The 25,030-nt window shown below is 44.3% G+C and overlaps 1 protein-coding gene across 3 annotated transcripts in view; it reads left to right on the top strand.

The window, feature by feature from the left end:
* Nucleotides 1-25,030, top strand: part of gbe1b (glucan (1,4-alpha-), branching enzyme 1b) — a 580,146-nt gene that overhangs the window by 412,540 nt on the left and 142,576 nt on the right. For all 3 annotated transcript variants that reach the window (XM_078233069.1, XM_078233067.1, XM_078233068.1), the window contains exons 11-12: nt 18,079-18,189; nt 22,874-23,045. In XM_078233069.1, coding sequence (XP_078089195.1) covers nt 18,079-18,189; nt 22,874-23,045 — 283 coding nt within the window. The remainder of the gene's footprint in view (nt 1-18,078; nt 18,190-22,873; nt 23,046-25,030) is intronic.

The raw sequence follows: 25,030 nt of genomic DNA, 5'->3' as shown, positions 1-25,030 counted from the left end.
GGCCCATCGAGTCAGCACCAACCACAATCCCACCCACAACCCATCCCCATAACCCCATGCATTTACCCTTACTAGTCCCCCTGACACCAGGGGGCAATTTAGCATGGCCAATCAACCTAACCTGCACATCTTTGGACTATGGGAGGAAACCGGAGCACCCGGAGGAAACCCACGCAGACACGGGGAGAATGTGCAGACTCCACTTAGACAGTGACCCGAGCCTGGAATCGAACCTGGGTCCCTGGCGCTGTGAGACAGCAGTGCTAATCACTGTGCCACCGTGCCGTCCTTCACTTCCTCAGAGGATTTGATTGTCCTTTTGAAAAGTATAACTTTAACTGCATTTCTTAATTCGATATTCATCATGTTATTTTTAGGAGATATAAATAGCCCAGCCTATCTATTATTGGTGCAACTTTGCTGAGTATCCCACTATTCTTGGTGGGACGCAGGAGCAATTATTTTTTATTTGCTGTCTTGCATTTGAATTTTCTTCAGTGTGCTTCTCTTTTTGAAGGAAGGTTTAATTCAGTGTGTTGAACCAAGACATATGGTACCATCCCTTCGTCTAACAGGGTATTTCCTGTGATGTCCAAACTGTGGAACTCCTTATCGCGCACAATTCTTCTCTTTAGCAAATGAAGGGCTTTTGAAGTCCAAAGTTCAAGTCTCCAAATCAGTGCTGCCTGATTCACCACGTTTTCTTTGCTCAGCATGTCCAGTACAATTGGCCATCGTCGTGTCTGCTCTCCAACTGTTTAGACATTCTCCTCAGCCTGAATGTGGCATTTTTCAGTGTGTATTTATTTAATGGATTTTTACAATTCTTTCACAGGATGTTGCCGGCTAGGGCAGCATTTATTGTCCATTTCTAATTGCCCTTGAGAAGATGGTGGTGAACCGCCTTATGGAACTACAGCAGCCCATGTGGTGTAGGTTTACCCACAGTACAGTTAGGAAGGGAGGTCGAGGATTTTGATCCAGTGACAGTGAAGGGACGGCAATTATAGTTCCACATCAGTATGCTGTGTAGCTTGGAGGGGCACTTGCAGGTGGTGTTCCCATGTATCCGCTGTCCTTGTCTATCTCAATAGTAAAGGTTGTACGTTTGGAAGAAGCTGTTCGGGGAGCCTTGGTAAGTTACTGTAATGTGCCTTGTAGCTGGTACACACTACCACTGTGTATCAGTGGTGGAGGGAGTGAATGTTGAAGGTGATGGATGGGCAGCTGGTCAAACAGTTTGCTTGTCCTGGATGTCGAGTGTTGTTGGAGCTGCACTCATCCAGGCAAGAGGAGAGTATTCCATCACAATCATGATTTGTGCCTTGTAGATGGTAGACTGGCTCACCAAAGCAATGACCAGTGCAGAATACTGCTGGACAATCCACCGGCTCATCCACTCCTCTATGTCCATCAAACTCCACCAGAAGCAACAGAAGATGAAGAAACAGCTGGGAAAAAAGATCAGTGTGGAGTGGGTTCTAGAGCTAAGCATGCTAGTGACTTTCCAACAATGTCTTCTCCAAAATCTCCAAATGTTCATGCTAATGGAGTGGAGGAAAGCTGGAAAGAGCTGAAGCTAGCCATCATCTCAAGCTGTGAAGAAACCATCGGCTGGAAGACCAGCAGTCACCAAGACTGGTTCAACGGGAATGACAACAGCATCCCAGAGCTCATTGACGAAGAGGAAAGCTCTCTGCGACTGGCATAACAACAGCAAGGCAAAGAGGAGAACTCGCCAATCAACAAAGCTGGAGGAACAAAGCAGGACAAGGAAAATCAAGGGCCAACGGTGGACTGAGGAAGTTAAGGAGCTGTAACTCCTCGCTCATAAGAACAACACCTGGGGCTTCTTCATTGGCAGCAAGGCAACAACTGGACCCAACACCCTGGGCCTCAAACTAGTGTGGAGTAAGGACAGAACCCTTTTGAGAGACGGAAAAAAAATCAGCCTTCGATGGAGAGAACACTTCAAAGAACTTCTAAACCTCTCCATGGTTTTCTTCCCAACCTATCTTTGTGTCATCAGTAAATTTAGTAACATACCTTCAGTCCATTCACCCAAGTCATTTATACAAAATGTAAACAGTTGAGACCCCAGCACTGATCCCTGTGGCACACCACTCGTTACATCTTGCTGAGCAGAAGAAGACCCATGTATGCCGACTCTCTGTTTCCAGGGAGCTAACCAATCTTCTGTCCATGATAATAGGTTATCCCATACATCATGATGTTTTTATTTTGTGCAATGACCTTTATGGCATCTGATCAAATGTCTTCTGGAAATCTAAATACAAGTTCAACCAGTTCTCTTTATCCATAGCGCATGTTACTTCTTTAAAGAACTCCATTAAATTAGTTAAACATGATTTCGCTCGCACAAAACCATGTTGACTCTGCCGCATTACCTTGATTTATGTACATGCCCTGCTATAACGTCTCTAATAATAGCTTGTAACATTTTCCCTCTGACAGATGTTAAGCTAACTGGCCTTTAGTTTCCCGCTTTCTGTCTTCCTGTCATTTTGAATAAAGAAGTTACATTTGTTATCCTCCAATCGCATGGAACCTTCTCGTAATCTATGGAATTTTGGAAAATTAAAACCAATGCGTTGACTCTCTCAGGAGCCTCTTTTAAGACCCAAGGATAGAGTCCATCAGGACCCAGGGATTTGTCAGCCCACAGCCCCAACAATTTACCCAGTACCACTTCTCTGGTGAATGTAATTTTCCTGAGTCGCTCCCTCCCTCCCGTTTCCTCGGTTCAGCTATTTTAGACTGCCATCCATACCCTCTGCAGTGAGGACTGGTGCAAGATACCTGTTCAGTATATCTGTCATTTCTTTTTCCATTATCAATTCTCCAGACTCTCTCTCTGTAGGATCAACGCTCACTTTGTTAACACTTTTTAAAATATCTGTAGAAACTCTCACTATCTATCTTTATATTTCCAGCTACATTTCTCGCGCACTCTAATTATTCTCTCCTTTTTAATATTTTTGTCATTCTTTGCTGCTCTTTATATTCTGTCCAATCTTCTGACCTGCCACCTATCTTTGTGCAATTATGTGCTTTTTCTTTAATTCTGACACTATATTTAATTTTTAGTGATCCACAGTGGGATGGGCCCTCTCCTTGGAATTCTTCTTTCTTTTTGAAATATATTCTGTGAATTCGGAAATGTCCCCTTTGCTGTCTGCCGCTGCATTATGATTGACCGATCCTTTCAACTAATTTGCCAGCTCATTTTTGTTATCTCTGCTTTCATGTCTTCAGAATCACCCTAACTTAAGTTCAAAATAGTAGTCTTGGACTTACACTTCCATCCCTCAAACTGAATGTAAAATTCAATCTATTATCATCGCTGTTACCTTGGGACACCTTCACCATGAGGCTGAGTGTAGTCTTCTCTCTGCTTGGCTCCAGACCATGCTGTTCGAAGAAACGTCCTGTGAACATTCTATGACCTCCTAAACTATGCTAGCTTTGACCATCTGATTTTTCCAATTATAAATAGGGTAAAATCTCACATGATTTCACCATATCTTGCTAACAAACTCCTATTAGTTCTTCCTTTTTTTATATTCACTCGTGGGGCATGGGCGTTGCTGGCTGTCCAGCGTTTATTGCCCATCTCTAGTTGCCCTCGTTCAGAGGGCAGCTGAGAGTCAACCACATTGCTGTGGATCTGGAGTCACATGTAGGCCAGACCAAATAAGGACGGCAGATTTCCTTCCCTAAAGAACATTAGTGAACCAGATGGGTTTTTCCGACAATCGACAATGGTTTCATGGTCATCGGTAGATTCTTAATTTCAGATATTTTTGATTGAATTCAAATTCCACCACCCACCGTGGCGGGATTCGAACCCGGGTCCCCAGAACATGAGCTGAGTTTTTGGATTAGTAGTCTAGCAATAATACCACTAGGCCTTGATGGGGAGGTGATGGCCTAGTGGTATTATTGCTGCCCTGTCCTACTGTGTGGTTATTGTTAGAGGTCTGTCCACCACTCCCGCAAGTAACTTTGTGCCTTTATCATTTCTCATCTCAATCCAAACTGCTTCTATATCCTGGCTTCTTGAACTTGGGTCATCCCTCTCTAATGTGCTAATACCATCATTATAATCATTATCAATTTATTGGCTTCTGTAGCGGTTTGATACAACTGACTGGCTTGCTCGGCCATTTCAGAGTTAAGAGTCACATACATTGCTGTGGACCTGGAGTCACATGTAGGCGAGACTGGGTAAAGAAGGCAGATTTCCTTCCCAAAAGGACATTGTTAAAGTAAAGTTTATTTATCAGTCACAAGTCAGGCTTATGTTAACACTGCAATGAAGTTACTGTGAAATTCCCCGAGTCACCACACTCTGGCGCCTGTTCGGGTCAATGCACCTAACCAGCACGTCTTTCAGACTATGGGAGGAAACCGGAGCACCCGGAGGAAATCCACGCAGACGTAGGGAGAATGTGCAAACTCCACACAGACAGTGGCCTGAGCCGGAAATCGAACCTGGGTCCCTGGAACTGTGAGGCGGCAGTGCTAACCACTGTGACGCTGTGCCGCCCCCATTTTTCATAAAAGCCCTTGGTGAACCAGATGGGTTTTTATGAAAATCAACAATGGTTTCATGGTCACTATTACTGAGACTAACTTTTAATTCCAGATTTATTATTTGAATTTAATTCCAACCAGCTGTTGTGGTGGAATTTGAATCTGTGTTTTAGCCAGGGTATCTGAATTGCTGATCCAGGGACATTACCACTATGCCACCACCTTCTACAGAATGGCAAGAACCTGTCAAAAATTAGGAATTGCTCCTACCAGATTAATCAATGTCACCTCCGTTTTCTAGCCTCCAGTACAAAAAAACACTCAGCCATCAAAACAGGCGGAGAAAGTTCCAGATTTCCATCGCACTTTGTATGAAGAAGCGTTTTCTGAAATCTGATCTTACTCTTGTTGTCAGCTTACTTCTCTTGTTATGGACTCCCAAACCAAAGAAAATAGTTTCACTCTGTCGACCTTATCAAATTATTTTTTTATTTATTTGTGGGGCATGGGCATCGCTGGTTGGGACAGCATTTATTGTCCATCCCTAGTTACCCGAGGGTAGTTGAGAGTCAACTACATTGCTGTGGCTCTGGAATCACATGTAGGCCAGACCAGGTAAGGACATCAGATTTCCTTCCCTCAAGGACATTAGTGAATCAGGTGGATTGTTTTTCCGACAATCGACAATAGTTTCATGGTCATCGGGAGATTCTTAATTCCAGATAATTTTTATTGAATTTAAATTCCACCATCTGCCGTGGCGGGATTCGAACCCGGGTCCCCAGAACATTAGCTGAGTTTCTGGATTAATAGTCCAGCGATAACACCACTCGGCCATCGCCTCCCAATTAGATCCTCATCTTCCACGTAATACAAACCTATGCAACTTGCTCTCATAATTTAACTCATTTAGCCCCAGTATCATGTTGGTGAATCTGTGCTACAGCTGTGCTATCTTGACGTTTCTCTAAAACTGTTCACACAACCCTGCTGTTCGGCTCCAAAATAGGAACTGCAGTCTGAGTGTCCCAAGACAGGGAAATGAAGAAGTTGAAACCTGGTAACTGCAGGCTAGTTATCCCAGCACAGTGGGGGAAACGTGTAAGCGCATTCGGGGTGTTAATAATGAACATTGAAAAGCACACATTCACAGAGAGAAATCACCACGTGTTTAGAAATAATAGATCAAGGCTTGCAAAGCAACTGGAATTCTTTGAAGTGATAACTAAGCTGGTGTGGAAGTGTAAATGTAGTTTAGTTTAGTTTTTCCAGAAGGTGTTGTCAATGTTCCTGATGTGAAACTATTAAGGATGGTTATGGATCATGAAGGAAATGACAGATTCTCTAAATGGACTGTGGTGATAAATGTAATGTGTTCTACCTTGGAAAATGTAACTAGTGGTATTCCTCGGGGATCTATTGCATGTACCTGCTATTCACAGTATTTGTGAATGATCTAGAACAAGCTGTCCAAGTACAGTATTAATAAATTTGTTGATTAAATGAAGATACGTAGGCCAATAATGAACAGAAAGGTGAACAATTATCTTCAGTGAGATTTGGTCCAATTAAGTGGATAACGTATATTTATCTGTCTGATGTTGGACAATGGGGAAACATAACACTCATAAAGATCTCCAAACCATAAAAAGGACAAAGTACTAAAAAGTTTATTTATTAGTCACAAGTAAGGCTTACATTAACGCTGCAATGAAGTTACTGTGAAATTCTCCTAGTCGCCACACTCCGGCACCTGTTCGGGTCAATGCGCCCTAACCACGTCTTTCAGACTGTGGGGGGAGGCCAGAGCACCCGGAGGAAACCCAGCAGACATGGGGAGAACGTGCAAACTCCACACACGCACTGACCCAAGCTGGGAATTGAACCTGGGTCCCTGACGTTGTGAGGCAGCAATGCTAAGCACTGTGCCACCGTGCCACCCCTGGCGAAAGGGCAAAAAAGGCTTACATGTATTGTACCAAAACTGAGTGATTGTAACTTTTGGAAAATATTGAATGAGTTGGGACTTTTTACTTTAGAAAAGTGAAAACTTAGAGGATACCTAAGAGAGGTCTTTAAAACTGTTGGACAGAGTAGATCTGGAGAGAATGTTTCCACTTTCGATAGAATCCAGAGCTAGGATACATACAACATGGCTATCAATCAATTCAAGAGAGAAGTGGGGAGAAATGTCTTCACTTGAGAGTGGTTGGAATGTGGAACTCACAATCATAGTGAGTGGTTGAGGCAAATAGCTTAGGTTCTATTTCAAAAGGAAACAAGATGGGTGCATCTTGAAAGGCTGAGGTGAGGTAAATGGTAGGTGAAGAGAGTTGTGGGGAATATAAACAGCACAGATTGGTTGGCCTGCTTCTCTGTTGTCCTTTCTGTGTCTCGTGCTTATACTCAACATCCAACTTCTAGAACCTCCTTACTTCAAACTTGTCTGACTACTTCATTATTTTAAGAATCTGTATCACTTATCCCTCAACCTCGTCTCCAGGAAAGCTAACTTAAGTTACCGAGTCTTTCCCTATTACTTCGAATTCAATGCCTGGAATCAGCCTCATTGTTCTTCTCTCGCATAGAGCTGACTTCTGCATGTGAGTAGTTGAATCTGCAGTTCAGGTGTTTTTTAATTTGGTGCAGAGATTTCAGGTTATTTTTTCCAGCCGCAATCTTTTCTTGGTGGCCGGTTGACTTCGTCAATCAGAGGGAGAATTTGAGACCTTCCTGCAAAAGATGGCAATTTTTTGCAGGGGTTCTGCTTCTGTTACTGTTTCAGACACCTTCAGTATGGAAAACTTCGAGCTGTTTTTCCTAGCAGTGTGCACACACACGCATGCACATATACCCACAGGACAGTCAGGCAACAAGTGCTCGCTTAGCTAGCTTTTTCTTAAGCCCCCCAAGTAGAAACAGGAATACATTTGTCTAGTTAATTACACCCAGGGTCTTCAACATAGGATGGCAATTATATTCCTTTGCCTTAACGGGATGGTAATCAGTCTTCAGACTCTTTTAGAAATACCTTGTCTGGAAATAAAGGGTGGGGTTCCCTTGTCCCTTCGAAAAACACCCCCCAGCCATTCCTGTTCGTGGCGAACTGGACAGTCTCAGCCATCTTTAGGGTTTGGAACCATTTTAAAATATAAAACTTTTTTTTTAAAGTCCAATATTTCCATGGTTTGTTTCTTCTTCATAACTTTCCAAACTTACTTAAAGATTGAGTCCATTTCTAACCTTCACCGCCAGCATTTTGGAGAAGAGTACAAGTTATCTTTTTGTCTATAATCGCCCTACTCTTTCATTTTTCCTTGAATTTATTTTTCAATATTTTTTCATACCCTCTCTTGGCTTTTCTACTTTCCTTTTTAATTTCACGCAGGAACAAAGAACAAAGAAAATTACAGCACAGGAACAGGCCCTTCGGCCCTCCAGACCTGCACCAACCATGCTGCCTGACTTAACTAAAACCCCCTACGCTTCCGGGGACCATATTCCTCTATTCCCATCTCATTCATGTACTTGTCAAGACGCCCCTTAAAAAACACTACCGTATCCGCTTCCACTACCTCCCCCGGCAACGAGTTCCAGGCACCCACCATTCTCTGTGTAAAAAATCTGCTGCGTACATCTCTTTTAAAACTTGCCCCTCGCACCTTAAACCTATGCCCCCTAGTAATTGACTTTTACACCCTGGGAAAAAGCTTCTGACTATCCACTCTGTCCATGCCTCTCATAATCTTGTAGACTTCTATCAGGTCTCCCCTCAACCTCCGTCGCTCCAGTGAGAACAAACCAAGTTTCTCCAACCTCTCCTCATAGCTAATGCCCTCCATACCAGGCAACATCCTGGTAAATCTTTTCTGTACCCTCTCCAAAGCCTCCACATCCTTCTGGTAGTGTGGCGACCAGAATTGAACACTATATTCCAAGTGCGGCCTCACTAAGGTTCTATAAAGTGTCAACATGACTTGCCAATTTTTAAATTCAATACGGCAAGCATGCCGTATGCCTTCTTGACTACCTTCTCCATCTGCATTGCCACTTTCAGTGACCTGTGTACCTGTACACCCAGATCCCTTTGCCTATCAATACTCCTAAGGGTTCTGCCATTTACTGTATATTTCCTATCTGTATTAGACCTTCCAAAATGCATTACCTCATTCAATAAAGATCAGGAATTAAAAGTCTAACAATAACCAAGAAACCATTGTCAATTGTCATAAAAACCCATCTGGTTCACTGATATCCTTTAGGGAAGGAAATCTGCCGTCCTTACCTGGTCTGGCCTACATGTGACACCAGAGTCACAGCAATGTGGTTGACTCTCAGATGTTCACTTGAGGGCAGTTAAGGATGGACAATAAATGCTGACCCAGCCAGCAATACTCACAGTACATAAATGGCCAAGGAGGAAATTTGGCATGTCAGCTACGACTCTCACCAACTTTTATAAATGCACCACAGAAAGCATACTTTCTGATTTAATCACAGCTAGGTATGGCTCCTGCTCTGCCCAAAACCACAAAAAACTACAAAAGGTCGTGAATGTAGTCCAGTCCCATCACGCAAACCAGCCTCCCATCCATTGACTCTGTCTATACTTCCCGCTGCCTCGGCAAAGCAGCCAGCATAATCAAGAACCCCTCGCACCCCGGACATTCTCTTTTCCATCTTCTTCCATTGGGAAAAAGATACAAAAGCCTGAGGTCACGTACCAACCGACTCAAGAACAGCGTCTTTCCTGCTGCTGTCAGATTTTTGAATGGACCTACCTTGTATTAAGTTGATCTTTCTCTACACCCTAGCTATGACTGTAACACTACACTCCGCACTCTCTCGTTTCCTTCTCTGTGAACGGTATGTTTTGTCTGTATAGCACGCAAGAAACAATGCTTTTCACTGTATGCTAATACATGTGACAATAATAAATCAAATGTCCAGAAACTGAAATGAATCCAGTCACCATCTTTTTTGTCCCAGGTATGACTCCAAGCAGAGAGCGTTTTCCCCTGATTCCCATTGACTCCAGTTTGCCAGGGTCCTTGATGGTAGACTCGGTTAAATACTGCTTTGATGTCAAGGACAGTCACTCTCACCTCACCGCTCAACTCTTTTGTTCATGTTTGAACCATGTAATGAGGTCAGGAGCTGAGTGACCCTGGCAGCACCCAAACTGAGTGACAGTGAGCAGGTTATTGCTGAGCAGGTGCTGCTTGATAGCACTGTTGATGACCCTTCCATCACTTTACTGATGGTCGATAGTAGACTGATGGGACGGTAATTGGCCAGGTTGGATTTGTCCTTTTCTTGATACAGGACCTACCTGGTCAAGTTACCACATGGCTGGGTAGATGCCGGTATTGTAGATGTACTGGAACAACTTGGCTAGGAGCACAAGTCTTCAGGACTATTGTCAGAATATTGTCCAGTCTTGATGCTAAGAGGTAACACCCTCCCAACTGTGCCATTGTGCTGGTGGGAGAGGACATACCCAGGAATGGTGCTGATGGTGCCTGGGACATTATCTGTAAGGTATGATCCTGTGAGTGTGGCTTGACTAGTCTGTAAGACAGCTCTCCCAATTTTGGCACAAGCCCCAGATGTTAGTAAGGAGGACTTTGCAGTGCCGACAGGGCTGGGTTTGCTGTTGTCGTTTCCGACGCTGGATATTTGCTTTAGTGATGATTGAATGTAACGGAATGGCTTGCTTGGCAAACTCAAGAGAGCATGTAAGAGCCAACCACTGGAGTCAGATGATGTTGGAGTCAGGACATTAGTGAACCAGTTGGTTTTTTTTTACGACAATCAAGGATGCTTGAATGGTCACGATTAGATTTTTAAAATATTTTTAATATTGAGTTTAAATTCCACAATCTGCCATGGTGGGATTTGAACCCGGTCCCCAGAGCATTACCATGAGTCTCTGGATTACCAGTACAGCGACAATACCACTACACCACTGTCTCCTCTACAATTCTGAAGCAAAGTGCTGAACCTACTAAGCCGCTCTGTAAGTGTTGATGGGAGGAGAAAGTAAGCTAATGTTTCAGAGCCACGGTGACCACTCTTCCCTCTAAGATTCTGTCAGACCTAATCATAGAATCATAGAAACCCTACAGTGCAGAATGAGGCCATTCGGCCCATCGAGTCTGCACCGACCACAATCCCACCCAGGCCCTACCCCCACATATTTTACCCGCTAATCCCTCTAACCTACGCATCCCAGGACTCTAAGGGACAATTTTTTTTAACCTGGCCAATCAACCTAACCCGCACATCTTTGGACTAATGAGTATTCCCAGTATTTTCCATTGCTATTTCAGATTTCCCACATCTGCAGAATTTTACTTGTGTTCAATTTTGAAACACAATAATGGAAATCGCTAGTCTTCATAATTAGCTACCTAGTGTTCATCCAAGTGGTGGCAAGGGGCAGAACGGAGTGGAAACAATTTATTTAAACACCTACACTTGTACTATCTCTGATTAAGGATGTAATCAGGTGAAGCCTTGAAATATTTTATTCCACACAGACACACAAAGTAATAAGCAATAATACTTAATCTGATCTTACTCTAGCTGTGGCCCAGTGGATAGCATTCTTACTTCTGAGTCTTAGTAAGTGGATTCAGTTCCCAACTCCATATCCAGGCTGAGGCTGCAATGCCAGTGCTGAAGATGAGATACTAAACCAAGGCTCCATCTTCTCTGTCAGGTAGACTTAAAATAACCTGGGTCCTTATTTTGCCAGTATTTATCCCTTGACCAGTATCATCACAAAAGTAGGTCATCTGATCATTAGCTCATTATGTGTGGGATCTTGCGCGGTACAAATTGGCTGTAGCATTTCCCGACATTGGAAAATTGACATTTCCAAAAGTACTCATTGATTGCAAAGCACTTTGAAATATCCTGAGATGGTAAATGGCACGATAGCGATATAAACTTTGTGTTTGTTTTCCTCCTGAATCCACAGGTCCCGTCTCAGTTGACGTCGGGAGATGTTTAATCTCTCCTCTCTTTGTTTTTAAAGGATGTACAGATATTGACAGTGGGTGAAGTGAGTTTAAAAGTAAAATCGATGGATTTTGTCTGGTGCGGAGTTGATGTGATGGTATTCAGGCTGGTCATCTGTACACAGCAGAATCGCAGAGAAAACACATTTTCTGACTTGTGTGTTTACTGTCAAATTGACAATCCAAGAATAGACAGTTCTGGCCAGAGTGGCACTTCAATTAGTTAGTGTCTGTTAAAGCAAATGTTATCTGCAAAGCACAATAGTATCAGGATGCAACTTTGCTTCACGAAGGTGCGTGACTTTTATGAGCAGTTCATGCACCGACACATTGATTGACCATTTCTGGTAGCCCAGAGTGACTCGCTCTTTGTATCAGAGGATATCTTGGGACTGGTGTCATGTGTAGACCAGATCAGGTGGGGTGATAGGCTCCTGTAGAACATGAAAGAACCATTTGTTCAATTGCAATCAGGTGAAGGGCATTAACTGGAGGCTGATCTTTCGGAGCAGACTGAAACTGTGATTTTTGGGTTAGAGGTGCATGTTTTCAATGTCTCAAAATAAATGCTTCTTGTTACAACCAGCCTCGGATGATGGTCTCCAAAAGTTGTTGATCTGGGCAAGACCCCTCAATTTGTCACCATCTGGCTGGGATCCCCCAAATTATCACAGACCTGGGTGATTTGATTTGTTTTATTAATGTCACGTGTATTGGGGCACAGTGATAAGTTTTTGATTTGATTTATTATTGTCACATGTATTAGCATATAGTGAAAAGTATTGTTTCTTGCGCGCTATACAGACAAAGCATACCGTTTATAGAGAAGGAAAGGAGAGAGTGCAGAATGTAGTGTTACAGTCATAGCTAGGGTGTGGAGAAAGATCAGCTTAATATAAGGTAGGTCCATTTAAAAGCAAGTTTGTTTCTTGCGCGCTTCACAAAGCATACCGTTCATAGAGTACATAGGGGAAAAGGCAAGGAGAGCATGCAGAATGTAGTGTTACAATCACAGTTAGGGTGTAGAGAAAGATCAACTGAATGCAAGGTCAGTCCATTCAAACATCTGACAGCAGCAGGGAAGAAGCTGTTCTTGAGTTGGTTGGTACCTGACCTCAGTCTTTTATACCTTTTCCCCAACGGAAGAAGATGGAAGGGAGTATGCCCGGGGGGCATGGAGTCCTTGATTATGCTGGCTTGTGCTCCAGAACTTTCCATACTCCTAGCGAAGTTATTCCAGTACAGCTACAACACTGGCATCTACCCGGCAATGTGTAAAATTACCCAGGCATATCCTGTCCACAAGAAACAGGACAAATCCAACTTGGCCAATTACCACCTCATTAGTCCAATGGCAGGTAGGCCACCTGATACTACCCCCACCACTGGTATAACTGCAGTCTGAGCGTGCAAACTATCCACCTGGATGCTCCATCGAGATAGGAAGCTTAAATTCTTTTCATTTAAGGTGATGTGGATTTCGCTGGTTAGGCCAGAATTCCCATGCCTAATTGCCCTCGAGGTGGTGATGCTGAGCTGCCATCCTGAACAGCTGCAGTTCCTGTGATGTAGGTACACCCACAGTGCTGTTAGGGAGGGAATTCTGCGGCGAGTAACTCACCTCCTGACTCCCCACAGCCTGTCCACCGTCCACAAGGCACAAGCCAGGAGTGTGATGGAATACTCCCCACTTGCCTGGATGGGTGCAGTTCCAACAACAGTCGAGAAGCTTGACACCATCCAGGACAAAGCAATCTGCTTGATGGGCACCTGCCAATGGGCTAATGAGATGGTAATTGGCCATGACTGACATGAAACCTGTTAATAATGACTGAATTGTGGGCAGCTCCTCAGTTATCTGATATTATGTTTGCTACGCCATATTATCGTTGCTTTAGAAAGGATCAAACTGAACAACATGGAGGAGGGGTGTTGCTTTATGTTACAAGGGATTTTACTTCGTTGTCTTGTTAATGGATGAATGGTGTTGGACTTGAAGATTCAAGTTGGGCCACTGTTACTCTTCCTAATACTATTACGATAACACTAGGAGCGGTTTACCGATTGCCTGATTCGACACAAGAAAGTGATATCACACTACAGAATTGATGTGGTGCAGCGGGTGATCAGAAAACAGATTTTGCAATAGTTACGGATGATATGAATCCACGTGCTAGCAATTGGGAGACCTTTCAGTGGAGGTCACAATATGGTGATCTTATGGATGCAATTCTTGATGGTGGATTTATACAGCATAGAGTGACAGAGATTTACAGCATGGAAACAGGCCCTTCGGCCCAACTTGTCCATGCCGTCCAGTTTTTACGGTCCAATTGCCCGCGTTTGGCCCATATCCCTCTATACCCATCTTGCCCATAGAGCCATAGAGGTTTACAGCATGGAAACAGGCCCTTCGGCCCAACTTGTCCATGCCACCTTTTTTTATAAACCACTAAGCTAGTCCCAATTGCCCGCATTTGGCCCCTATCCCTCTATACCCATCTTATCCATGTAACTGTCTAAATGCTTTTTAAAAGATAAAATTGTACCCGCCTCTACTACTGCCTCTGGCAGCTTGTTTCCAGACACTCACCACCCTCTATGTGAAAAAATTGCCCCTCTGGACCCTTTTGTATCTCTCCCCTCTCACCTTAAACCTATGTCCTCTAGTTTTAGACTCCCCTATCTTTGGGAAAAGATATTGACTATTTAGCTGATCTATGTGCCTCATTATTTTATAGACCTCTATAAGATCACCCCTCAGCCTCCTACGCTCCAGCGAAAAAAGTCCCAGTCTATCCAGCCTCTCCTTATAACTCAAACCATCAAGTCCCGATAGCATCCTAGTAAATCTTTTTTGCACTCTTTCTAGTTTAATAATATCCCTTCTCTAATAGGGTGACCAGAACTGTACACAGTATTCCAAGTGTGGCCCTATCAATGTCTTGTACAACTTCAACAAGACGTCCCAACTCCTGTATTCAATGTTCTGACCAATGAAACCAAGCATTCCGAATGCCTTCTTCATCACTCTGTCCATCTGTGACTCCACTTTCAAGGAGCTATGAACCTGTACCCCTAGATCTCTTTGTTCTATAACTCACCCCAACACCCTACCATTAATCGAGTAAGTCCTGCCCTGGTTCGATCTACCAAAATGCATCATGTCGCACTTATCTAAATTAACCTGCAAACTTATTAACTATGCCTACTAAATTCTCATCCAAATCATCAATATAAATGACAAATAACAGTGGACCCAGCACCGATTCTTGAGGCACAACCGCTGGTCACAAACCTCCAGTTTGAAAAACAACCCTCAACAACCACCCTCTGGCTCCTGTCATCAAGCCACTTTTGTATCCATTTAGATACCTCACCCTGGATCCCATGAGATTTAACCTCATTTAACAACCAACCATGCGGTACCTTGTCAAAGGCTTTGCTAAAGTCCATGCAGACAACATCAACTGCACTGCCCTCATCTACCTTCTTGGTTACCCCTTCAAAAAACCCCTTCAAATTTGTGAGACATGATTTTCCACTCACAAAGCCATGCTGACTGTCCCTAATCAGTCCTTGCCTCTTTAAATGCCTGTCTCTCAAAATACCTTCCAACAATTTACCCACCACAGATGTGAGGCTCACCAACCTGTAGTTCCCAGGCTTTTCCCTGCAGCCCTTTTTAAACAAAGGCACAACATTTGCCACCCTCCAATCTTCAGGCACCTCACCTGTGGCTGTTGATGATTCAAATATCTCGGCTAGAGTACCCGCAATTTCCTCCCTAGCCTCCCACAATGTCCTGGGATACACTTCATCAGGTCCCGGGGATTTATCTACCTTGATGCACTTTAAGACTTCCAGCACCACCTCCTCTGTTATATGTCACTCCTCAAGACGTCACTATTTATTTCCCCAAGTTCCCTAACATCCATGCTTTCCTCAACAGTGAATACTAATGAGAAATATTCATTCAGGGTCTCACCCACCTCTTGTGGATCCGCACATAGATGACCTTGTTGATCCTTAAGAGGTCCTACACTCTCCCTAGTTACTCTATTGCCCTTTATGTATTTGTAGAAGCTCTTTGGATTCTCCTTTGCCTTATCTGTCAATCTCATTTTTGCCCTTTTTGCCCTCCTGATTTCTCTCTTAACTCTACTCCTACACCCTCTATACTCTTCAAGGAATCAACTTGAACCCAGCTACTTATGCATGTCATGTGCCTCCTCCTTCTTGACCAGACCTCAATATCTCGAGTCATCCAGGATTTCCTACTTCTACCAGCCTTGCCCTACACTCTAAAAGCAATGTGCTTACCCTGAACCCTGGTTAACACGCTTTTGAAAGCCTCCCACTTACCAGACGTCCTTTGCTTGCCAACCGACTCCCCCAATCAACTTATGACGAGAGTGCAAAGATGTGTTACCAGGAAAATGGAAGGCATGAGGTGAATACCTCATGAGGAGCGTTTAAGAATTCTTGGATTATAATCTTCAGAGGAGACTGATTTTTGATTTTATTGAAGTTTATAAATTGATACATGGCCTGACTACCTCAGCCTGCAAAGTTCTTTACATGCAATGGTATTTTGCATGATCATCAGTGTAAACTACAGAAATTTGGTTCATGTATTGTTAGTCACAATTCTTTTTCACATTGAATTGTTGATACTTGGAATACTTTGTTGTGAATGCTGAAAATGGAGTGACTTTTTGAAGACTTGTCAGAAACAGTGTGTGATTTCTATGTGTGTATTGCCTGATGTTGTTGTTGTCCTTGTTTTTAATACTGTACCTATGTTCTTTCCACTGTATGGCAACAAAGATACCAGAGATGAGGGGTGTTGGCTATGAGGAGAGACTGAGCAGATTGGGTTTGTATTCGTTGGAATTTAGAAGGCTGAGGAGGGATCTTATAGAGACCTATAAGATAATGAAGGGGCTGGATAGGTGAGAGATAGAGAGATTCTTTCCACTTAGAAAGGGAACTAGAACTAGAGGGCACAGCCTCAAAATAAAGGGGGGTCAGTTTAGGACAGAGTTGAGGAGGAACTTCTTCTCTCAGAGGGTGGTGAATCTCTGGAATTCTCTGCCCACTGAAGTGGTGGAGGCTACCTCGTTGAATATGTTTAAATCACGGATAGATGGATTCCTGATCGGTAAGGGAATTAGGGGTTATGGGGATCAGGCGGGTAAGTGGAACTGATCCACATCAGATCAGCCATGATCTTATTGAATGGCGGGGCAGGCTCAAGGGGCTAGATGGCCTACTCCTGCTCCTATTTCTTATGTTCTTATGTTCTGAACTTAACTGGCAGCCATGTAACTTGGCCCACGCCAAGAGGCCAGATCACCAGGTTTCCCAGTGCATGCCCTGACCCCAGCCCCCACCCCACGGCCTATTGGATGATCTCTGAAATGCTGGTCCCACCTCCCTCGCCTCCCCCCAAGCGCTTGCTCGCTCTTCATCACTGGGCTGCAGTACCAGCAGTGGCCACCGCTCCTGCTGACACTATGGAGTAAATCAAGCACTGTTGACCTCTGACTGGAGATCCTTTGTTGTGTGGTGTCATGGTCACTGTTCTCCTGAAGGCTGGGTACTTTGCTGCGGACAATGGTCTGTTTGAGGTTGTGCGGTTGTTTGAAGGCAAGAAGTGTCTCTGACTGGCCAGGAGCTCTCCGAGGCGGGACATCCTCTCCCAGAGGGGCGCTGATCCCACCTTCAGCCTTTGGCCGTGAAATGATTTCAGATCGGTTGTTCTTTCCCCTCAACCCCCCTCCAACTTTTTAACTGGGGGAGTGTGGGGACCGTGGTACATTATATCATTCAACCTATGATTCTACAATGCTTGGGAAGACACAATGGGCCATTTCCGTTTGACATTGAGGAAGGTAGATTAACATTGCTGGTGGAGTGCCTCTGTCAGAACACTTGTGATAATTTCTCTTTTGAAACATTAATAGACCTGTTTCTTTCAGCATGTTCACATTGAGTGAGCGACTGCTTACAGACAGTGCCTGGCAGTGGGCACAGGCTCGTCAGCACTGAGCCATGGTCCTTTCAGCTCCTAATTGGGCGTACAGTCGCAGTGCCACCTGCCAGCTTTTCTCTCGTGGAGCTGGAGACCTTTTTGTGCAGCCGGATTAAAAATCCCACGATTGGCCGAGCCGGGATTGCGTGTCTCTCTGAACAGAATTAGTGGTGCTATTATCTGATTTGTAAAACAAGTCAGCTATTGCCACAGGATTTTTATCTGTTACCTGTGACTTAATTGCTTTTCTATTGCATAATAACTGCAAAAGATTTGCGTATAAATTTAATCTGTTTTAATATGAAATGACTGGGGAGCCAGACTGTAGAGAGATAATGAAATTTTTAACCAATTTTGATTGTCAGCTTCAGACTCTGATGCTCTAATGTGATTTATTTTTAACTAAGTGTTTGTGCCACGGGACAATGTGTAAACTGTAACTCCTCTTAACGACTGCAGATACTGAAAGAGTTGAAGGATGAGGACTGGAATATGGGTAACATCGTCTACACGCTGACAAACCGGCGGTATGGCGAGAAATGCGTTGCCTACGCTGAGAGCCATGACCAGGTAACCCCCTCGTCCGGTTTTTGTTGACCTTGGGGTTGGTTGCAACTGTGCGCTGTGAGAACATACTCAGGATGGCCGAGTTCCACTTGTGTCCTATCACCTGACTGCACCCCATCTCAGTTGGTGCTGAAACCCTCATCCATCGCTCTTCCAGTGCACCCCCCTGCTTGCTTCCCATGTTGTGTTCTCTGTAAATGTGAGGTCATCCAAAATTCTGTTCCCTGTTCTCATTCATTCTACGTCACCGTTCACCCATCATCCCCTGTCCTTCCTGACCTGGTGTCTCCCATTCCGGCAATGCCTTTGATTTTAAAATTCTCACCCCTATTTTCCAAATCCACCCCGGACCTTACTCCTCCCTGTTGCTGTAACCTCCTCCTGTACCATAGCCCTCTGAGATTCCTGAATTCTTCCCATTCTGGCCTCTTGCGCATCCCTGATTTTCATCGCTCCACCCTTGGTGACGGTGCCTTCAGCTGCCTCGGCCCAAAGCTCTGGAATTCCCTCCCAAAATCTCTCCACCTTGCCCCTCTCTCCTGCTTTAAGATGCTCCTTAAAACCTACCTGTTTGACTACACATCTACATATTCAACAGAGAAATAAATTAGACAACAATGAATCACACAGCCCTCTCTGTCCACTTTATGGAATGTGTGATTGCCTATGCAATGCTGTATATATTAAAAGTAACTTAAAGTTTATTTATTAGTCACAAGTAAAGCTTACATTAACACTGCAATGAAGTTACTGTGAAATTCCCCTAGCCGCCACAGTCCAGCGCCTGTTTGGGTACACTGAGGGAGAATTTAGCATGGCCAATGCGCCTAACCAGCACATCTTTCAGACTCTGGGAGGAAACTGAAGCACCCGGAGGAAACCCACGCAGATACGGGGAGAACGTGCAGACTCCACACAGACGGTGACCCAAGCCGGGAATCGAATCCGGGTCCCTGGCGCTGTGAGGCAGCAATGCTAACCACTGTGCCACCCCCTTTCTTACTTCTAATATATATATAAAATTATTTATTTGAACATCATGACTTGAGCAACTTTTCCTTTCTATACTTCGGCCACTGTAGGGCAATGCACTGCATCGGCCATGGTACGTCTTGTAAGAACATGGCTGCCAAGCTCTTTTGAAGACTTGTCTGGACCTTAATTTCTTTTCCTTTGGCAGATTAGATTTTAGCATTCAAATTAATTAATTTACCCAGTAATGACTGCCTGAGAATGTTCTGACAACTGTGCTTAAATTACAAATCCTCTCCGCTTCCTCAGTAGACAAACCCTATAAAGAAGACTGATAAAGCTGATGGCTCTCCAACCATACCAAAATGCTAGTGGCTGTTCTGAAGGAACATTTAAAAAGCTCACATCCTTAGTGTGGCGTTACTTTTGACAATATTTTACCCAGAAACAGTAGCAGTTCCGCAAAAAAAGCATGAAATCTGAAACATTGTACAGACCTCTTTCTCAAATAAAAACAGAAAATGCAGCAAAAACCCAGCAGGTTTGACAGCACCTGTGGAGTAGGAGACAGGAGTTAATGTCTCGAGTCCATATTACCCTTCTACAAAACCTGCCTTTAGTTCTGTAGAAGACTCAAAACATTAACTGTTTCTCTGTCCAAGGATGTGGCCAAACCTGCTGAGTTTGTCCAGCATTTTCTGTTTTCATTTTAGGTTTCTAGCATCCGCAGTATTTTGCTTTTCTTTTCTGATTTGTTTGGAACTCTTGGGTCACGGTGACTTAATGTTAACTCTTGTTCACTAACTGTTCCAGCGGAGATACGAAAGACTTGCTTTTATATAGCACCTTTCACAACCACCAGATGTCCTGTCGGGCAACACGGTGGCACAGTGGTTAGCACTGCTGCCTCTCAGCGCCAGGGTTTGATTCCCGACTTGGGCCATTGTCTGTGCGGAGTTTTCACTTTCTTCCCGTGTCTGCGTCGGTTTCCTCCAGTTTCCTCCCACAGTCTGAAAGACGTGCTGGTTGGGTGCATTGGCCATACTAAATTCTCCCTCAGTGTACCCGAACAGGCGCCGGAGTGTGGCGACTAGGGGATTTTCACAGTAACTCTATTACAGTGTTAATGTAAGCCTACTTGTGACACCAATAAATAAACTTTAAACAAAGAGCTTTACATTCAGAGAAGTAGCAGTGCTTTTCAATGTTTTACTAAAGACATTATGTAAATGCAAGTTGTTCTCTACTGTGTTCCCTGATCTCAGCCTGGGAGGTAATTTATAAGCTACCATTGACCTCCGCACCCCAAGGGTTTGCAAGGAGGAAGAAAATCAGCAGGGATTTTCACTCCTGATCACTAAACACAACACTTAACACTAAAAGACAAAGAAACAAAGAACAGTACAGCACTGGAATAGGCCCTTCGGCCCTCCAAGCCTGCGCTGATCCCGTTTACCTATCTAAACCAACCGCTTATATCCCTCTATTCCCCGTTTGTTCATATCAAGATAAGTCTTAAATGTGGCTAATGTAACTGCCCCAACTACCTCACTTGGCAGTGCATTCCAGGCCCCCACCACCCTCTGTGTAAAAAAAACTTCCCCCGCAAATCTCCACTGAACCTTTCCCCCCTTACCTTGAACTTGTGCCCCCTTGTGTTTGTTATTTCTGCCCTGGGAAAAAGCTTCTAACTGTTCATCCTATCTATACCTCTCGTAATTTTATAAACTTCTATCAGGTCGCCCCTCAGCCTCTGTCTTTCCAGGAAGAACAATCCCAGTTTATTCAATCTCTCCTCATAGCCAATACCCTCCATACCAAGCAACATCCTGGTAAACCTTTTCTGTACTCCCTCCAAAGCCTCCACGTCCTTCTGATTGTGTCCAATTCTGGTCACCACACTATGTGGCTTAACCAGCGTTTTATATAACTGTAACATAATTTGCCAACTTTCATACTTGTTGGAAAGCATCGTGAGACCAGGATTTGGCTTGCCTCAGATGAATTGCAGTCATATGAAGACTGTCATTAAGAAGTGTATGTATTGTGCCTGTGAAAGTGTAGACCAGCAAGATTCACAAGCCTTTTGGAAGTAGGGCAAAAGAACGGAACTTCGCGCTTGACCTTGTACAACCTGGTACATCGGACCAGGAAGTGTCATAAGAACATAAGAAATAGGAGCAGGAGTAGACCATCTAGCCCCTCGAGCCTGCCCCGCCATTCAATAAGATCATGGCTGATCTGACGTGGATCAGTACCACTTACCCGCCTGATCCCCATAACCCTTAATTCCCTTACCGCTCAGGAATCCATCCATCCGCGCTTTAAACATATTCAGCGAGGTAGCCTCCACCACCTCAGTGGGCAGAGAATTCCAGAGATTCACCACCCTCTGGGAGAAGAAGTTCCTCCTCAACTCTGTCTTAAACCGACCCCCCTTTATTTTGAGGCTGTGTCCTCTAGTTTTAACTTCCTTACTAAGTGGAAAGAATCTCTCCGCCTCCACCCTATCCAGCCCCCGCATTATCTTATAAGTCTCCATAAGATCCCCCCTCATCCTTCTAAACTCCAACGAGTACAAACCCAATCTCCTCAGCCTCTCCTCATAATCCAAACCCCTCATCTCCGGTATCAACCTGGTGAACCTTCTCAGCACTCCCTCCAATGCCAATATATCCTTCCTCATGTCGTGGAAGCTGAATCCATAACTAGCTTTTCAAGTGGATTAATATTTCTATGATAACCCCCAGGACCTGCATGGGGACTCGCTAGTTGACCTCCCTGAAGGACTTGTTGAATACGAGCTCCCTGGGGATTGGTAATTAGCCAACCAGGTGAAGCTCGTATACCAAGCCCTGGATAAAGCAGACCCCTGAGTGGGTCCATTATTCTATTGTCCTGGTTGGGACCTGCTGTGTTCACCACAGGCTTATGGTTTTTGTTTTACTTCCTGCTGTGCAATGAAAGCGCTGTTCCTTTACAGTCGACTCCTCGAGTTATTATAATTTCATACAATCATTCAGCACTGGAGGAGGTTATTTGGCCCATCATACCTGTGCTGGTTCTTGGAGAAGAATTATCCAATTAATCCCATTGCCCTTCTCTTTTTCTATAGTTGTACACATTTTTCCTTCACACATATTTATCCAATTCCTTTTTTGAAAATTACAAATGGATCTATTTCCATTGTTCTTTCAGGCAACACATTCATGATCACACCTTGCTGTGCAAACAGATTACTCCCCACCTTCCCACTGGTTCTTTTGGCTATTATCTTCAATCTGTGACCTCTGGTTACAGACCCCCCTGTCGCTGGAGACATTATTTTTCTATTAACTATCAATAATTTTGAACATCTCTGCCCTTAACCATCTCTGTGCTGAAGAGAACAGACATGATGTGGAGATGCCGGCGTTGGACAGGGGTAAACACAGTAAGAAGTTTAACAACACCAGATTAAAGTCCAACAGGTTTATTTGGTAGCAAAAGCCACCTCGTGGCTTTTGCTACCAAATAAACCTGTTGGACTTTAACCTGGTGTTGTTAAACTTCTTACTGAAGAGAACAGCCCAAGCTTCACTTCGGTGCATCCTATGTTGAAGCAAAATTTGTGATTTATTGAAGTGATTCCGGCAAAGTTCCCCATGTTACTTCTCTACAGGCACATCACGTCTAGGTACTCTCTCACTTCATTCATTTATATTTTGCTACACAGGCACTTGTTGGAGACAAGACCCTGGCATTCTGGCTGATGGATGCGGAAATGTATACGAACATGAGTGTTCAGACTCCCTTGACGGCAGTGGTAGACCGCGGCATGCAGTTACACAAAATGATCCGTCTCATCACGCATGCTCTGGGAGGAGAAGGATACCTGAATTTCATTGGTAAGTCAACAGTGCCGTCTGTGGAGTGGTCAGATTTTAACTTCATGCCATTTTCCCTAACCACCAAAAGTGGAGCATTCTTTACTCTTGTTGCTTTGGTGTCAGCTGTGGCTGAGAGGTTGGCGCTCTCACCTCCAAGTTGTGGGTTCAAGTCCAACTCTGGAGATTTGAACTTAAATTCCAGGACCACAATTGTGGTGTAGTACTGAGGGAGTGCCCCACTGTCAGAGGTCAGTACTGAGGGAGTGCCCCACTGTCAGAGGGTCAGTACTGAGGGAGTGCCCCACTGTGAGAGGGTCAGTACTGAGGGAGTGCTGCACTGCCAGAGAGTCAGTACTGAGGGAGTGCCGCACTGTCAGAGGGTCAGTACTGAGGGAGTGCTGCACTGTCAGCGGGTCAGTACTGAGGGAGTGCTGCACTGTCAGAGGGTCAGTACTGAGGGGTGCTGCACTGTCAGCGGGTCAGTACTGAGGGAGTGCTGCACTGTCAGCGGGTCAGTACTGAGGGAGTGCTGCACTGTCAGAGGGTCAGTATTGAGGGAGTGCTGCACTGTCAGAGGGCTTGCACTGAGGGAGTGCTGCACTGTCAGAGGGTCAGTATTGAGAGAGTGCTGCACTGTCAGAGGGTGAGTGCTGAAGGAGTGCTGCACTGTTAGACAACCTGTACTGGGGGAGTGCTGCACTGTCGGAGGGGCAGTATTGAGGGAGTGTTGCATTATTGGAGGAGCAGTACTGAGGGATTGTGGAACACTACACTTACTGAGGGGCAGTACTGAGGGATTGTGGAACACTACACTTACTGAGGAGCAGTACTGAGGGATTGTGGAACACTACACTTACTGAGGAGCAGTACTGAGGGATTGTGGAACACTACACTTACTGAGGAGCAGTACTGAGGGATTGTGGAACACTACACTTACTGAGGGGCAGTACTGAGGGATTGTGGAACACTACACTTACTGAGGGGCAGTACTGAGGGATTGTGGAACACTACACTTACTGAGGGGCAGTACTTACAGAGTTAATTGATTTGATTTGTTATGGTCACGTATTAGCATACAGTGAAAAGTATTATTTCTTGTGCGCTGTACAGACAAAGCATACCATTCATAGAGAAGGAAAGAAGAGAGTGCAGAGTACTCGAGGTGGTTTTGACAATATATCAGTTACTTAAGGTTGTTAACTGCTGTGCTGGAACTGTCAGTGTTTCATCGTGGGATATTGTTTGATGGGCTGACTGTGACCACATTAGTGGCAAATTGGGGTGGGACTTTCTTTTGGAAAAGGTTGCTGTTACTGAAAATTGTGAAAGAACATGTTCCAAAACTTCCTTTCTCCAATTACTTAATTTAACGGTCATGTTCTGGTTGCTGTGAGACAAGCACAAGTTGAAAGAAATGTGTTGGGCTTCTATTGAAGATGGTGAACTGATTAGCACATGAAGCAACAGCACACAGTCATGGGACTTAAGTCATTTTGGAATTTTAATGGTAATAGAGAAGAAATGAATCAGCTATAATTAAACATATTGCAGCGAATCACTGATATGTATGCTTAAAGCAGGCAGTAAAGGAAGATGAGGGAAGGTGGGATCTGTTTTGCTCATGTTGATCACAGCTCTCCAGTGTGTATTTTGTACTTGAAGAAATTATGCTCGTGTCATTAAAAAAATGCAGACAGCCAAACATTTCTCGATTGCAGTTATAAGCCTTCCCAATCCCACCAGTCATCCACAAGATACTTTCGCAATGTTGGTTATTCTGGCCTTGTAAAGCAAATTGAAGATGCTGTTTAAAAACAAAAAGGACTGCAGTAAAGCCCGGAGCCGTGTTCAGAAGACTGTGTGCAGATAGATCTCCCGAGAAGGGGTTTAGTCTTATACTCAACAACAATCCTTTTGTTTCGTCAACCCCTTTAACGTGGTCAAATATTCCGTAGCGCCTTACAAGAGGCATAATCAGACAGAAGTGCTCACTTCGTCTAAAG

Source organism: Mustelus asterias, chromosome 17 (genome assembly GCF_964213995.1).
Source record: "Mustelus asterias chromosome 17, sMusAst1.hap1.1, whole genome shotgun sequence".
Classification (NCBI taxonomy): domain Eukaryota; kingdom Metazoa; phylum Chordata; class Chondrichthyes; order Carcharhiniformes; family Triakidae; genus Mustelus; species Mustelus asterias.
This window is presented reverse-complemented; position numbering and strand designations above follow the sequence as displayed.